The sequence below is a fragment of the Suncus etruscus genome, chromosome 5 (genome assembly GCF_024139225.1).
Source record: "Suncus etruscus isolate mSunEtr1 chromosome 5, mSunEtr1.pri.cur, whole genome shotgun sequence".
NCBI lineage: Eukaryota > Metazoa > Chordata > Mammalia > Eulipotyphla > Soricidae > Suncus > Suncus etruscus.
In genome coordinates, this window is record NC_064852.1 from 95,891,317 (window position 1) to 95,907,957 (window position 16,641).

Sequence of the window (16,641 nt, forward strand, 5' to 3'; positions counted from 1 at the left end):
GGGTCACACCCGGCAGTGCTCAGAGGTTATTCCTGGCTCCAGGCTCAGAAATTGCTCCTGGCAGGCACGGGGGACCATATGGGGCGCCGGGATTCAAACCGATGACCTCCTGCATGAAAGGCAAACGCCTTACCTCCATGCTATCTCTCCGGCCCCTAGAGCAGGGTATTTTTAACCCTATAAGCCACTATTTTCTGAAGCCACAGAGATAGCTCCAGGGACTGCAGTGTGTGCCTTGCATGCTGGAGGCCTGAGTTTGCTCTCCAGCACCACATAGCTCTACTGCCAGCATGGCCATCTTAGGCTCTGAGGATCCTTGGAGGGCTCAGTACTGCTGGATCCCAGTGGAATCACACTGCCAGGCCAAGGCATGAATAATTTGGCCCAGATGAGTGAATATTGCTGTGAGTGGGCCTCAAGCTCCTGAGTATTGGTTGGAAGACCCCTTCCCCGCATAAAACATTTAAAAATGACCTTTTTCTCTTATGATGTTAATATATAGTATTTGGGAAATGAGTTAATTAAAGCTAAATATAATTTATAATAAGAAGTGATTGCAGGATTTCACAGAACCATTAATATGGTCATAACTATTCTGCATCTTTGGGGGATAGGTATAGAACCATACCCAGCAGTGCTCAGGGGCAACTCCTGGTTTTGTGCTCAGAAGTCACTCCTGGCACTACTTGATGCCAGGGATCAAACTGGGATCAAATGCATGCAAGGAAAAGGCAGTAAAACCCTTGTTTTTATAAAACCTCTGTTCTGTGTTTCTGACCCACTATTATGGATCTTATAGAACAGTGAATGTAGTTTCCCAAGTTGATTATTCCTATAAAATTCTTTTCAGTGGTACATTTATCAGGAGCTTAAAATTTTGAGAGGAAATCTCAAATGAGACTCCCAGGAATACTATTTAGAAAATTTCATGTTGTGGTGTCAGGTGTTGTACTTTTTGAGGTGTCTGGAATCATGCTGGTTTTGCCTTGTTAGGGATCACCCTGGCAGTGTCTGGGATGGTAGCTGGTAATGTAGGTGGTCCCAGGGATCAAACTCTCAACCTCATACATGCAACACAAATGCTTTCTTAGTATTGTGTTAAAGAATAAGAATTTTATTATTTTTGTTATTAGCTATCATGGATATTGCTGGAAGAATTTTCAAAGCAGCAAAAATAATCTGTTGTCAATTTTCAGTTTTCTTTTGGTTTTTGGTTTTTGGGGTCATACTCAGCCTTGCTCAGGGGTTACTCCTGGCTCTGCACTCAGAAATCGCTCCTGACAGTCACAGGGGATCATATGGGATTCAAACTACTGTCTATCCTGGATCAGCTGCTTGCAAGGCAAAAGCCTTACCATTGTGCTATCTCTCTGGCCCCAATTTTAATTTTCTGAGTCGGTGAAAAGCATCTGTTTTGAAAACAGAGTAAGGCAGACAGGAGAAAAAGTAGAAGCTAAAGTCATATATGTGGATAACAAGGTTCAGTCCCTGGTACCCCATAAAGTCTTGATTCCCAACAGGGGTGAGTCTTTGTACAGAAGAAGGAGTAAGCCCTGAGCACTACAGGGTCTGACCTCCCCAAAACCAAACCAAAATAAAACGAACAGTTAAGTCTTGGAGCACCTGTGCTACATGTGAGGCTGAGAAGTAGATTCTTAGCATGACCCACACATCACCAGCTACCATTTCTGACACTGCCAGGAGTGATCCCTGGCCCAATGCAACTAAGTAAATCTCCAGAAAACTTCAAAATATAAAAACCCCAAGACTGCAACAACACAGAAAATAAAAACAAAAATTGTAAGAGAAGTTTCTAACACATACAATTAGTGTCCTGAAATTATTTCTCAATTTAGGTCTGTTAACAAAGCCCATCATAGACTTCGAAGAAAGATTGTCAGAGGTGAACCTTGGTCCTGCAATTGCTTACCTGGATTACTTTGGGGGCAAATATTTAATATCTCTGTATGTCATATCACTTCCCTTATCTGTAATAATATTAGCAGCCATTTCTAAATATATTGATGAATCAATTGGTGTATAATGAGTAAATTTTATTACTTTTCCTAGAATGGCTCTGAACCTATAAAAAGCTGGATCTTTCCAAGGCATTCAGTAGATGCTTTCTTGCAGCTGAAGGACTGAGGTGAGGTCCCGGGGGTGCTCTGCTGCATATAGGGCAGCATTAAGGTCTCTGACTGGGGGATATTCACAGACAGAATGTCTACTATGCACTGATGTACCCTTAGGATTCAACGCTGAATCAATCTCTTCAGTTTGATTCTTGGCACCACATGTTTCCCTAAGTTATGGCAAGTCTGGATCCAAATCCTAAAGAGGTGGGGGACTGACTTCCAACGGGGGTCAAGTATATAACTCAAAGGTTTAGGGCAAATGCTTTGCAAGCTGAAGGTCCAGGTTCAAACCTTAGTACTTCACATTCTTTGAGTTTCTGAGAGAAACCCTTGAGCACCATGTTAAGAATAGTGTAGAATAAAAATATAAAATATAAACTTCTAAGTGTTGGGTGAGGCTGCCCCAAGCACTGTGTTTCTAATTCCTCAGGTGGACTGGTGGGATGAAGCAGGGTAGTAGCAGAGAAATAATGCAAAGCAGTCAGAAAAGATATTCATTGGTGTCAGCTTGTTTTATTCATCACAGATTTTCTCTGCCATGAGTCTCTCGCCATCTGCTTTCTTTGCTGAGCTCTCCCTGGCCTGTGCTCCTAAAATCATGTCTTTTTTCCTGTCCTACCTAGCCCATGCATCTTCTTGACTAGCTCTCTCACCCTGAAGCAGACTCTTTATTATCAGGAACCCTGTGGAGGAAGGCCCTGTAATACAGGTGTGATTTTACATACCAAAAGAAGTGGTTAGGGAAATAGGAAGTTGAGGGAAGGACTTTTTTTAGTTTTTTGCCTAGGTTCACTTTATAGAATAGCATCTGTATACTGCCAGATACTTCCTAAAATCTAAATCTCCCCAAATACAGAATAAATAAGTATAGAAAACTAAGTAAAAAGCACTGTTTTGAGGGCCGGAAAGAGCTCAGCAGTAGGGTGTTTGCCTTGCACACAGCCAATCAGATGGATAGTGATTCTAATCCCAGCATCCCATATGGTCCCCCTTGTGCCTGCAAGGTGTGATTTCTGAGCTCAGAGCTAGGAATAATCCCTGAACCCGCCGGGTGGGACCCAAAAACCAAAAACCAAAAAAAAGGTACTATTTTGCATTTTGTGTTTTGACAATGCTTAGGGCTTACTCTGGCTCTTTAGTGTTGGGAATTGGACCTAGGAAAACTATAATGCCTTTTTACTGAAGTGCCTTTCCAACCCCAGAACTACTAATTTTATGTGCATAAAACATTATACTCTAGACAAGTGTTTACTAAACTAACATGGGCTACCATCCCCTCTTCAGAAAAATATAATCACTTAATATAAATCCCCAAAATGTACCCTAGACTACTATTCTTTTCCCTCCCCTTGCAGGCCCATCTGGTGTCATGTCTGTCACTTTCAGAAAAATAGTCTAGACTTTACTTCCTTTTGGTGGGGGGGTTGGGTCACACCCAGTGACACTCAAGGGCTACTCCTGGTCTATGCGCTCAGAAATCGCTCCTGACTTGGGAGACCACATGGGACGCAGAGGAATCGAACCGTGGTCCATCCTAGGTTAGTGCATGCAAGGCAAACGCCCTACTGCTTGCGACACTGCTCGGGCTTATAGACCATACTGTCTTCTCACCATAGACTGGTTATGGGCCATGTAACTGAATGTGGGAATTGTTTTACATCATTCTTTTTTTCCCCCCAATTTTGTTTGTTTTGTTTTGTTTTACACCTGATGACGCTCAGGGATTATTCCTGGCTATGTGCTCAGAAATTGCTCCTGGCTTGGGGGACCATGTGGGACCGCGATCCGTCCTAGGTTAGCATGTTCAAGGCAAACATCCTACCACTTACGCCATCGCTCTGACCCCTATACAGTTCTTTCAGTGGGGTTTGCCTTGCTTGGAAGTGGTCAACCCAGGTTAAATCCCTGGCAGTCCAAATAGTACCTTGAGCACCACCAAGAGTTAATTTCAGAGTGCAGAAACAGGAAGAACCCCTGAGCATGGTAGATGTGGCCCCCAAACAAACAAATATTCACATTTCTTTTTTTGTCTGTAATCATCAGTAAATGTCTGATTTGTATATCTGTTTTACATAGCTATGCATGGGGTGAGGTAAACATTTCTTGGGTGATAAAGGGATACAAATGGACAAGGTGAAGGAAGACTCATAGAGTAAGTCACAGAGAGACACCAAACACACTCATAGAGGAAGGGAAATTTTCTTTCATTCAAAAACAGGGCACATTAGAGGAGCTATCTTTTCTGGAGTATTGGCATTAGAATTATTAAGATGAGAACCAATTTGGTTTTCAGGCCATAATGTAAATTTAACATTTACAATTTTTCCATATGATAAAATAGGTCTCTGAGGTCCTTCTACCTGCCCACTTCCACCCAAAAATGTACCTGGGACTCAGATTTCAGTCCCATTTACAAACTCTTTCCAGGTTGTCTCCAGTGGTACACAGAAAATGTATGGCACGAAGCAGGGGAGGCAGGTCTGCATGAGACAGCAGGAAAGCAAATGGCCAAATATTAGGATCATATGATGACTGTGTAGAAGACATAAAATTTAGCCTATGGGCCAGAGAGAGAGTACAGAGGGTAGGATGCTTGCATTACAGGGGCTGACTTGGGTTCAAATATCCTATCACCCTATATAGTTCCCCAAGCATCCCCAGGAGTGATTCCTGAGTGCTGAGAGCCAGGAGTAAGCTCTGAGCATGACAAGGTGTGACCACAGAACAAAAAATAAAGTAAAACTTAAGCCTTTGTTAACAGACAAAATTCCTAGGGCAAAATCAATACAGGACAGAATCAATGCAGAACAAAGGAAAGAATACTGGAACACCTGAGATACCAGGTGGGAAGCCTGCAGCAACGAAGGTATAAATGCTGCCCTACTGTTGGACAGCAAATGTCCCAGGAGCCAGAGGCTTTCCACGGGAAAATAAATTTATGAAACATTTCTGGGGGGAGGCATATATGTCATAAAAATTAATTGCCTTAGATATGCATCAAGAAAATAAGAATATCAGTCAACCATAGAAGTCATTTCAAGCATGATTGAGCCCCCAAATCTCTTCCTGCTTGACCAGAAAAAGAAGCTGATTAATGAGGAAATGGATATGGAAGAAATCAGAGGTTTCAAGCCAAATTTGGATCTAATCCCAATTTACCTACTCAGTAGCTGTAAGTGTAAATTAGTTCTCTCTGATAAATCTGTTTCCTGATCTATTAACAGAGGGTTGATAATCTCTCTTGCTTGCACATGACTGACCTGGTTCTATTCCCAGCACTGCATAGCCAGGAGTGATGTCTAAGCACAGGGCCAAGAATAAGCACTGCCCAGTGTGACCCCAAACAAAACAAAATTAAAAACTCTTTCAGGGCAATATCACATGGGGAATATGGTGGAATTGATGATGAGGTTTAGGAAAAAGGGAAGACCTGAGATGGTGAGGGGAATGGACCTGTGGTGGTGGATGTGATGCTGGAATGTTATAGTCATGAAAGCTTACAATACACTGTACTGTAAAATTGTAAACCATGGTGATGAAAAAAGATACAAAAACCCTTGCTCACAGAATTACTGTATTTTTTTTTACTGGGGGAGAGAGGAATGCACCACATCTAGTGGTGTTCTGGCGTTTCTATGGTATTTTTTAGGGGACCATATGGTGCCAGGGATTGAAATTTGAGACTCCTACATGCAAAATATATGCTTGGTCCTTTGAGATCTCTCTTGGCCCTCACAGAATTGTTTTAAGAATTAAAGAATGTGGGGCCAGAGAGATAGCATGGAGGTAAGGCATTTGCCTTTCATGCAGAAGGTCATTGGTTCGAATCCTGGCATCCCATATGGTCCCCTGTGCCTGCCAGGAGCAATTTCTGAGCATGGAGCCAGGAATAACCCCTGAGCACTGCCAGGTGTACCCAAAAACCACACACACACACAAAAAAAAAAGAATTAAAGAATGTATTAAAGAACACCCCCACAGTAACACATAACAGGTGATATAATACTTATCACATATAAATAATATACAGTGTAACTTATGTTCACATAAATATATATAGATGAAACAGGACTGTTCAAGATAGAAAAAAGAGTCCAAGATATACTGTGGGTCTGGGCATAGCATGGTCCCTTAAGCATTTTCAGTAGTGATCTCCTAACACAGAGCCTGGAGTAGCCTCCTGGGCACCACTGTGCATGACACCTCCACCTCACTCCCACCCACCCCCAAAATAAAGTCTGATAGTTTTTCATTTCTTTTTATTATATATTTTATTAAAACAACTTTATTACATACATGATTGTGTTTGAGTTTCAGTCATGTAAAGAACACCACCAATCACCAGTGCAACATTCCCATCACCAATGTCCCAAATCTTCCTTCTCCCCACCCAACTCCCGCCTGTACTCTAGACAGGCTTTCTATAACCCTCATACGTTCTCATTATTAGGATAGTTTAGAATGTAGTTATTTCTCTAAACTCATCCCTGTTTGTGGTGAGCTTTATGAGTTGAGCTGTAACTTCCAGTCCTTCTCTCTTTTGTGTCTGAAAATTATTATTGCAAGAATGTCTTTAATTTTTCTTAAAACCCATAGATGATGAGACCATTCTGCGTTTCTCTCTCTCTCTCTCTCTCTCTCTCTCTCTCTCTCTGACTTATTTCACTCAGCATAATAGATTCCATGTACATCCATGTATAGGAAAATTTCATGACTACATCTCTCCTGAAAGCTGCATAATATTCCATTGTGTATATGTACCACAGTTTCTTTAGCCATTTGTCTGTTGAAGGGCATCTTGGTTGTTTCCAGAGTCTTGCTATGCTAAATAGTGCTGCAATGAATATAGGTGTAAGGAAGGGATTTTTGTATTGTATTTTTGTGTTCCTAGGTATATTCCTAGGAGTGGTATAACTGGATCGTATGGGAGCTCGAATTACAGTTTTTGGAGGAATTTCCATATCACTTTCCACTAGACAGCATTCCCACCAGCAGTGGATAAGAGTTCTTTTCTCTCCACATCCCTGCCAACACTTTTTGTTCTCATTCTTTGTGATGTGTGCCAATCTCTGGGGTGTGAGGTGGTACCTCATAGTTGTTTTGATTTGCATCTCCCTGATGATTAGTGATGTGGAACATTTTTTCATGTGTCTTTTGGCCATTTGTATTTCTTCTTTGTCAAAGTGTCTGTCCATTCCTTCTCCCCATTTTTTTTTTTGATGGGATTAGATGTTTTTTTCTTGTAAAATTCTGTCACTGCCTTGTATATTTTGGAGATTAGCCCCTTATCTGATGGGTATTGGGTGAATAGTTTCTCCCACTCAGTGGGTGGCTCTTGTATCCTGGGTGCTATTTCCTTTGAGGTGCAGAAGCTTCTCAGCTTAATATATTCCCATCTGTTAATCTCTGCTTTCATTTGCTTGGAGAGTGCAGTTTCCTCCTTGAATATGCCTGTAATCTCAATGTCCTGGAGTGTTTTGCCTACATGTTGTTCTATATATTATATGGTTTTGGGTCTGATATTGAGGTCTTTAATTCATTTAAATTTTACCTTTGTACATGATGTTAACTGGGGGGGGTCTAAGTTCAATTTTTTTATCTGGCTAGCCAGTTGTGCCAACTCCACTTGTTGAAGAGGCTTTCTTTGCTCCATTTAGAATTTCTTGCTCCTTTATCAAAAATTAGGTGATTGTATGTCTGGGGAACATTCTCTGAGTATTCAAATCTATTCCACTGATTTGAGGGCCTGTCTTTATTCCAATACCATGCTGTTTTGATAACTATTGCTTTGTAGTACAGTTTAAAGTTGGAGAAAGTAATTCCTCCCATATTCTTTTTCCCAATGATTGCTTTAGCTATTCTAGGGTGTTTATTATTCCAAATGAATTTCAAAAGTGCCTGATCCACTTCTTTGAAGAATGTCACGGGTATCTTTAGTGGGATTACATTAAATCTGTACAATGCTTTCGGTAGTATTGCCATTTTGATGATGTTAATCCTGCCAATCCATGAGCAGGGTATGTGTTTCCATTTCCATGTGTCCTCTCTTATTTCTTGGAGCAGAGTTTTACAGTTTCTTTGTATAGGTCCTTCACATTTTTAGTCAAGTTGATTCCAAGATATTTGCGTTTGTGTGGCACTATTGTGAATGGGGTTGTTTTCTTAATGTCCATTTCTTCCTTATTACTATTGGTATATAGAAAGGCTATTGATTTTTGTGTATTAATTTTGTAGCCTGCCATCTTGCTATATGAGTCTACTTTTTGGTAGAGTCTTTAGGGTTTTCTAAGTAGAGTATTAGGCCATCTGCAAACAGTGAGAGCTTGACTTCTTCCTTTCCTATCTGGATTCCCTTGATATTTTCTTGCCTAATTGCTATAGCATGTACTTCCAGTGCTATATTGAATAGGAGTGGTGAGAGAGGACAGCCTTGTCTTTTGCCAGAATTTAGAGGGAAGGCTCTTAGTTTTTCTCCATTGAAGATAATATTTGCCACTGGCTTGTGGTAGATGGCATTAATTATATTGAGAAAGGTTTCTTTCATTCCCATCTTGCTGAGAGTTTTGATCAAGAATGGGTGTTGGACCTTATCAAATGCTTTCTCTGCATCTATTCATATGATCATGTGATTTATATTTTTCTTGTTGATGTTGTATAGGATGTTGATAAATTTTGAATGTTAAACCATCCTTGCATTCCTGGGATGAAACCTATTTGAACATAGTGGATGAACTTCTTCATGAGGCATTAAATCCTATTTGCCAGGATTTTGTTGAGGATCTTTGCATCTGCATTCATCAGTGATATTGGTCTGTAATTTTCTTTTTTCATTGCATCTCTGTCTGGTTTAGGTATCAAGGGGATGTTGGCTTCATAAAAGCTATTTGGAAGTGTTCCCATTTTTTCGATTTCATGAAAGAGTCTTGCCAGGATTGGTAGTAATTCCTCTTGGAAAGTTTGAAAGAATTCATTAGTGAATCCATCTAGGCCTGGGCTTTTGTTTTTGGGCAGATATTTGATTACCGTTTTAATTTTATCAATATTAATGGGGGTGTTTAGATATGCTATATCCTCTTCATTCAACCTTGGAAGACTATAAGAATCCAAGAATTTATCCATTTCTTCCAGGTTCTCATTTTTAGTGGCATAGAGTTTCTCAAAGTAGTTCCTGATTACCCTTTGAATCTCTGCCATATCAATAGTGATCTCTCCTTTTTCATTCCTAATATGAGTTATCAAGTTTCTCTCTCTCTCTCTCTCTCTCTCTCTCTCTCTCTCTCTCTCTCTCTCTCTCTCTGTTAGTTTTGCCAGTGGTCTATCAATCTTGTTTATTTTTTCGAAGAACCAACTTCTGCTTTTGTTGATCTTTTAATTGTTTTTTGGGTTTTCACTTAGTTGATTTCTGCTCTCAGCTTTGTTATTTCCTCTGGCTCCCTATTTTTGGTTCTTTTGTTGAGCACTTTCTAATTCTATGAGCTGTGTCTTTAAGCTATTCAGGTAGGCCCCTACTTTCTTCCTGATGTGTGCTTGCAAAGCTATAAATTTTCCTCTCAGTACTGCTTTTGCTGTGCCCCATAAGTTCTGATAGTTTGTGTCTTTATTATCATTTGTTTCCAGGAAAGTTTTTATTTCCTCTTTGATTTCATCCTGGACCTACTGGTTATTCAGTATGAGGCTGTTTAACTTCCAGGTGTTATAGTTTTTCTTCTGTGTCCCTTTGGAATTCACATATAATTTCAGAACCTTATGGTCAAATTTCAGAACCAAAGGTAGCCTGCAAAATTTCTATCCTCTTGATATTTAGGAGGTATGTTTTATGTGCTCGCATGTAGTCTATCCTGGAGAATGTCCCATGTACACTGAAAAAAATGTGTTTCCAGGTTTCTGGGGATGGAGTGTCCTATATATATATATATTCTAGGCCTCTTTCTTCCATTTCTCTTCTCAGGTCTATTATATTCTTGTTGGGTTTTAGTCTGGTTGACCTATCCAGTGTTGACAAAGCCGTGTTGAGGTCCCCCACATTATTGTGTTGTTATTGATATTATTTTTCAGATTTGTCAACAATTTTATTAAGTATTTTGCTGGCCCCTCATTCAGTGCATATATGTTTAGGAGAGTGACTTCTTCCTGCTGTACATATCCCTTGGTTAATACAAAATGTCCATCTTTGTCCCTTACAACTTTCCTGAGTATAAAGTTTGCATCATCTGATATTAGTATGGCCACTCCAGTTTTTTTATGGGTGTTGTTTGCTTGAATAATTTTCCTCCAGCCTTTTATTTTGAGTCTATGTTTGTTCTGACTATTCAGGTGCGTTTCTTGTAGGCAGAAGAAAGTCGAATAAAAGTGTGTTGGCACTACAGACAATGTATTGGATTGGACGATCTAGCTTGCCTGGAGCCTAGAGTTGGTCTTGTGCCAGGAAACTTCAGGGGTCGGGTCTCTTTGTATTTAGGCCAAGGTTATTTCTTTCCATGTCCCTCATATTTTGGTGGGCCTATGCAAACAACAATTGCCACTCTAACACCATTTTTACTGTGCTCCTTTGACTCTAATCCTTAAATAAAACTCACTTAAAATTTGAGGTTAACTTAAGCTAATATGCATGTATATGGAAATGTAAGAAAATACTATGCCTGTAATGTTTAAGGAGTTACGTAAGTTTTATGGCTTTAGATTGCCTTGTGTGCTGTTAAGAAATATTATAATGTGTTACAATCTGGGGACTTGAGGGACAAAGTAATTGTACATGGATTCTGTCTTATTTATCTTAATGTTCTTTGGGTGAAATTTCAAAGTTAAGATATCAGCAAGGGGACTTCTGAGAATTATGTTATAGGTGATTGTCCTTCCACTGTAACTTTACCTTGTCCTCTTTCTTTGCATCCTTGTTCTCATAATTAAAAATAAAAATTAAAAAAAAAAAGAAAGAAAGTCGGACTGAGTTTTTTGATCCATTTAGCCACTCTGTGTCTCTTAACTGGTGCATTTAGTCCATTGACATAGAGGGAAAGAATTGCCCTGGGATTTAATGCCATCTTTATATTGAAATTTGGTGTGTCTTTTGGTCAGTCTTGTCTTAAATTAGGTCTTTCAGTTTTTCTCTTAAGACTGGTTTTGAGTCTGTAAAGTTTCTGAGTTGTTGTTTGTCTGTGAAACATGTATTTTTCTGTCAAACCTGAAAGTGAGTTTTGCTGGGTACAGTATTCTAGGTGAAGCATTTATTTCATTGAGTTTTGTCACTATGTCCCACCACTGCTTTCTGGCCTTGAGTGTTTCTGGTGACAGGTCTGCTGTAAATCTCAAGGATGTTCTCTTGAATGTAATTTCCCTTTTTGATCTTGCTGCTTTCAGAATTCTGTCTCTATTTGTGGGATTCGTCGTCGTGACTAGGATGTGTCTTGGTGTATTTTTTCTGGGTTCTCTTTTGGTTGGTATTCTTTGGGCATGCAGGATTTGATCGCATATATTCTTTAGCTCTGGAAGTTTCTCTTTAATGATGTTCTTGACCATTGATTCTTCCTGGAAATTTTCTTCCTGGGTCTCTGGGACTCCAATGATTCTTAAGTTGTTTCTGTTGAGCTTAATTATAGACTTCTATTTTCATCTGTTCCCATTCTTTGACTAATTTTTCCATTGTCTATTCATTTGCTTTTTTTTTTTTTTTTTGTTCTCTCCCACTGTATGGAGTTGTTATTTATCTCATCTTCCACAGCACCAATTCTATTCTCAGCTTCTTTTAGCCTGTTGGAGAGTGTATCATTTTGTCATTCAATTCGTTTACTGAGTTTTTCAGGCCTGTTATTTGACCTGTTATTTCAGTTTGGAGTTTTGTGATTTCTGTCTTCATATTTTCTTGGTTCTTATTAGTGTTCTGTTCAATTCGATCCATGGTTTTTTGAGTTCTTTGAGCATCTTCCATATTTCTTGTCTAAACTCCTTATCTGAGAGATTGATTAGTTGGTTGGCTGTTTTCTGGTCATCAGAATTGTCATCTTTATTCTCTATGTCTGATGCTGGCCTGCGTCGTTTCCCCATTGTCACACTTGTATTGTGGGTTTTTCTAGATGTTGTGGTGGTATTCATTGGCTAAATGATGTGTTTGGCCATGCTCCTCTGGCTCCACCCTTTCTGGGTGAGTTAACTTGCCTCCAAGGAAAGGGAGCCCTCTGTGAATGAAGCCTCACACAGGATCAAATCTTAGGCGCAGCATGTAGCAGAGAAGACAGTCCGGGGAGAGATACTGGGCTTCAGTGATCCAGCTCAATTCTTAGTGTGATTTTTTTCTTCTTGTTGCAGTGGCGTTCTTTCCTTAGAAAGAGCGCATGGCCCCATAGTGAAGTGGAGCCAAATTGCTCTTCTGGAGCCTCTGGGAGAGCGAATTTTCTGGGCCCTTTTCAGCCCACTCCCAAGAGGTTAAGGATACAGGACAGGAGATAAACACACACAGGCAGCACTCACAGTTTCTCACAGTCGGGCCCCACTTGGCCGGTGTAGATTTTCCCAGCCTGATGTCACAAACTGGGGACACGCCTTCTGTGAAGTACTGCTTATAGCCAGTTTTCACTTTAGGAAGCAGTCCCTTGGCATTCCGGCCCCTTGAATGAGCCTCTGGGAGAGAAAATTTTCTGGGCCCTTTTCGGCCCACTCCCAAGAGGTTTACGAGACAGGACAGGATACAAACACACACAGGCAGCACTCACAGTTTCTCCTAGTTTTTCATTTCATTCAGAGAAATCATGAAGACCTTTGAATTCTGAGCCATAGCTACACAATCTGCACAATCCCTTGGTTATAACCTCTGACTCATCTTTTATACTCTTCCTTGCTCTTCCCCTAGCATCTGAGCACACTGGCCATTAGCCTATCAGAGATTTACTTCCTCCAGATGTTCATAAGACTCGCTTCTTCAACTTCTGCTCAGGGCCTTCTTCTTTCCAATACTTTCAATTTCTCTTCCTTACTGAATTTTTCTGCATGTCACCCATCATTTATGACACAATATTTATGTTTTTGTCATTTTGGTAAAAATGTGGAATCATCAGTCTTGTTGGCTCTTGATTTCTAGTTCCTATTACATATATAGAAAAATGTCCAAGGCCGGAGTGATAGCACAGTGGTAGGGCATTTGCCTTACACGTGGTTGACCCAGGATGGACCTGGATTCGATCCTCGGTGTCCCATATGGTCCCTCAAACCAGGAATGATTTCTGAGTGCATAGCCAGGAGTAACCCCTAAGCTTTACCAGGTGTGTCCCTTTCCCCCCAAAAAAGAAAAATGTGGGGCCAGAAAGATAGCATGGGGAAAAGGCATTTGCCTTGATGCAGAAGGTCGTTGGTTCAAATCCCAGCATCCCATATGGTCCCCTGAGCCTGCCAGTTCTGAGCATAGAATCAGGAGTAAGCCCTGAGCACTGCCGGGTGTGACCCCCCCCCCCAAAAAAAAAAAAGTCCATGGGATAATTGTGTGCCATTAAAGTTTGCTGCATTACCTGACATTTTCTTTGAGGACAAAAGGCATGAAGTTGCCAACCCATTATCACAAAAGATTTTGATTTACTATAATTGACCCCATTCAAAGTTACTCTAAAAATCTAAATTAGAGGCTGGAGCAGTAGCAAAGCAGGTAGGACATTTGTCTTGCACGTGGCTGACCCAGGATTCATCCCCAGCATCCCATATGGTCCCCGACCCTGACAGGAGTGATTTCTGAATGTAAATCAAGGAGTAACCCCTAATCGCTTCTGAGTGTGGCCCCAAAACAAAACCGAAACCAAAAAATCTAAATTAGTCTTGATTGCAAGTAATCTAACCACTGAATTACCAAGACACTGAGAGGGAATTCATGACACGTAAGATACTCAATACAGAATTTGTTAAAAAAAAAAAAAAAGACTGGAAAACATAAAAGTATTAATACTTACTCATATGACATAATTGTTTTGCCAGATGGTAGTCTTGACCCATTTCTGCTCTCAGGAACTGGAAACAAAGAAATTTTTCACTTAATTACATGTCAACTGTGAACTGCCTAGAAAATATTTCACTAATTATAATTCTACCTTTTTAACATGTACACATAATTTTCTAGGGATAGGTCTACAATCAACAAGAATATTTAAGGGCTTCTTATTATAGCAAGGAAATACAGAATATGTATGGTATCTCTGTATTATATATGTACTGACTGAACAATTTTGAAATATTTGTAGGTTGATTTAACTGGCAGAGAGTGAAGACATTAAACTCTTTTTTTTTTTTTTTGGTTTTTGGGCCACACCAGGCGGTGCTCAGGTTACTCCTGGCTGACTGTTCAGAAATAGCTCCTGGCAGGCACGGGGGACCATATGGGACACCGGGATTCGAACCAACCACCTTTGGTCCTGGATCGGCTGCTTGCAAGGCAAACGCTGCTGTGCTATCTCTCCGGGCCCTACATTAAACTCTTTAGGAACTTTGTTAACAACCTTTTCAACAAAGTCAGATTTTTTTTTTTTTTTGGGGGGGATCACACCTGGCAGCGCTCAGGGTTTACTTCTGGCTCCATGCTCAGAAATTGCTCCTGGCAGGCTCGGGGGACCATGTGGGATGCCGGGATTTGAACCACCGTCCTTCTACATAAAAGGCAAACACCTTACCTCCAAGCTATCCCCGGCACCCAAAGTCAGATATTTTAATGTGATCTTAGTCCATTGTTATATGACAAAGAAAAAAGTAGCAAATAAAAATGATTTCTCAGGGCCTGAGAGATAGCACAGCTGTAAGGCATTTGCCTTAGATGCAGAAGGATGGTGGTTCAAATCCCGGCATCCCATATGATCCCCCGAGCCTGCCAGGAGCGATTTCTGAGCATAGAGCCAGGAGTGACCCCTGAGCACTACCGGGAGTGACCCAAAAAAGAAAAAATAGATTTCTCATAATATACATGAAGTTGTATGCTACAATAATTTTTATTCTTCATTTTGGGGACTGCCACTAATTCACAGTATTTTCCTGTGGTCATAAAAAATGATATTGCCATTTAACACATGGTACAAAGGAGAAATTTTTTTATTTTATAATACTAGGCTGAAAACCAAATACACAAAATACTATCATGAACAATTTCTGATTTTGCAGTTAACAAAATATTTCTCTCTCTCTCTTTTTTTTTTATTTGGTTTTTGGGTCACAACTGGCAGTGCTCAGGGGCTACTTCTGGCTCTACGCTCAGAAATCACCCCTGGCAGGCTCAGGGGACCATACGAAATGCCATGATTTGAACCACCATCCTTCCGCATGCAAGGCAAACGCCTTACCTCCATGCTATCTCTCCGATTCCAATATTTCTCTTTTTTCAGAATATTTCTCTTCTTTTTGACCTTTGTAGATTTAAAGAATTTACACACCACTTACACAATATTAATCAAAAGTAGGTTATAATACCACAATGCCTGAGGTAAAAATGAAGTAGCTTGGGGCCGGAGAGATAGCATGGAGGTAAGGCGTTTGCCTTTCATGCAGCAGGTCATCGGTTCGAATCCCGGCATCCCATATGGTCCCCCGTGCCTGCCAGGAGCAATTTCTGAGCATGGAGCCAGGAGTAACCCCTGAGCACTGCCAGGTGTGACCCAAAAACCAAAAAAAAAAAAAAAAAAAAATGAAGTAGCTTCTATTTCAAAGAGTAACAGTAAATTCTGGATGATGCTCTAGATTTCTATGCTTTGGCACATATTTCTGACGCCATCTTCACTTGCTTACCTAATGAATTCCTGCATTTTCTCTTCAAGCATCCAATATTCCAGAGCCAAGTCTTTCCCTTAATGTCCTGCCCTTTCTTCCTGTTTTTTTTCTCAATCACTGAAACCCTCTGTCTTCCCAGAGAACTTCATACATATTTCTTAGCAATATTGTTCACTATATTACAAATACGTTAATTAAATTATCTGTGCCTATTAGTTTTCAAGGCAAAGGATATGTCTTATTTATCTCTACCCTTCCTGCCCCAATGTAAAGAGCACTCAGGAAGACAGTCATTGATGTTTCCTCAGTTGGTATTTTTGGGGCCATACCCATCAGTGCTCAGGGTTTACTTCTGGCTCTGTTCAGGGGAACATATAAGGAGTGCCAGGGATTGAACCAGGGACTCCTGTCCATAAACACCAGGGATCCTGTCCATAAACACATAACCCAGCCTTTGAACACTTCTAGACCACCTCACTATTTTATAAGTTTCTAAAATTATAGTGTACTAGTAAAACTTACTTCTGCCATTAATTCTAATGGGGCATGAGTCTCTTTAGTAGAGTTATCATCTTCATCATTTTCATCATTGGTATCTTCAGCATCATCTGTTGATTCAGACACTTTATCATCAGCTTTCTGGTGGGAATACTTATCATTTTTCTCCAGTTCTGCTAGGGTAACATCTTTGCTCATTTCACCTAAAAGAGAATACACATTTTTGTTTTGGTTTTAGGGCCAAATCTGGTGGTGCTTAGGGGCTACTCTTGGTTCTATACTT

General features: G+C 40.3%; 1 protein-coding gene across 1 annotated transcript in view; it reads right to left on the minus strand.

Annotated features, from left to right (window-relative positions):
* The window catches only part of ERICH2 (glutamate rich 2), a 36,599-nt gene that overhangs the window by 2,074 nt on the left and 17,884 nt on the right, over positions 1–16,641 (minus strand). The window contains exons 7-8 of the mRNA XM_049772877.1: positions 16,383–16,561; positions 14,063–14,120 (exon numbers count right to left, since the gene is read on the minus strand). Of these exons, the coding sequence (XP_049628834.1) occupies positions 14,063–14,120; positions 16,383–16,561 (237 nt within the window). The remainder of the gene's footprint in view (positions 1–14,062; positions 14,121–16,382; positions 16,562–16,641) is intronic.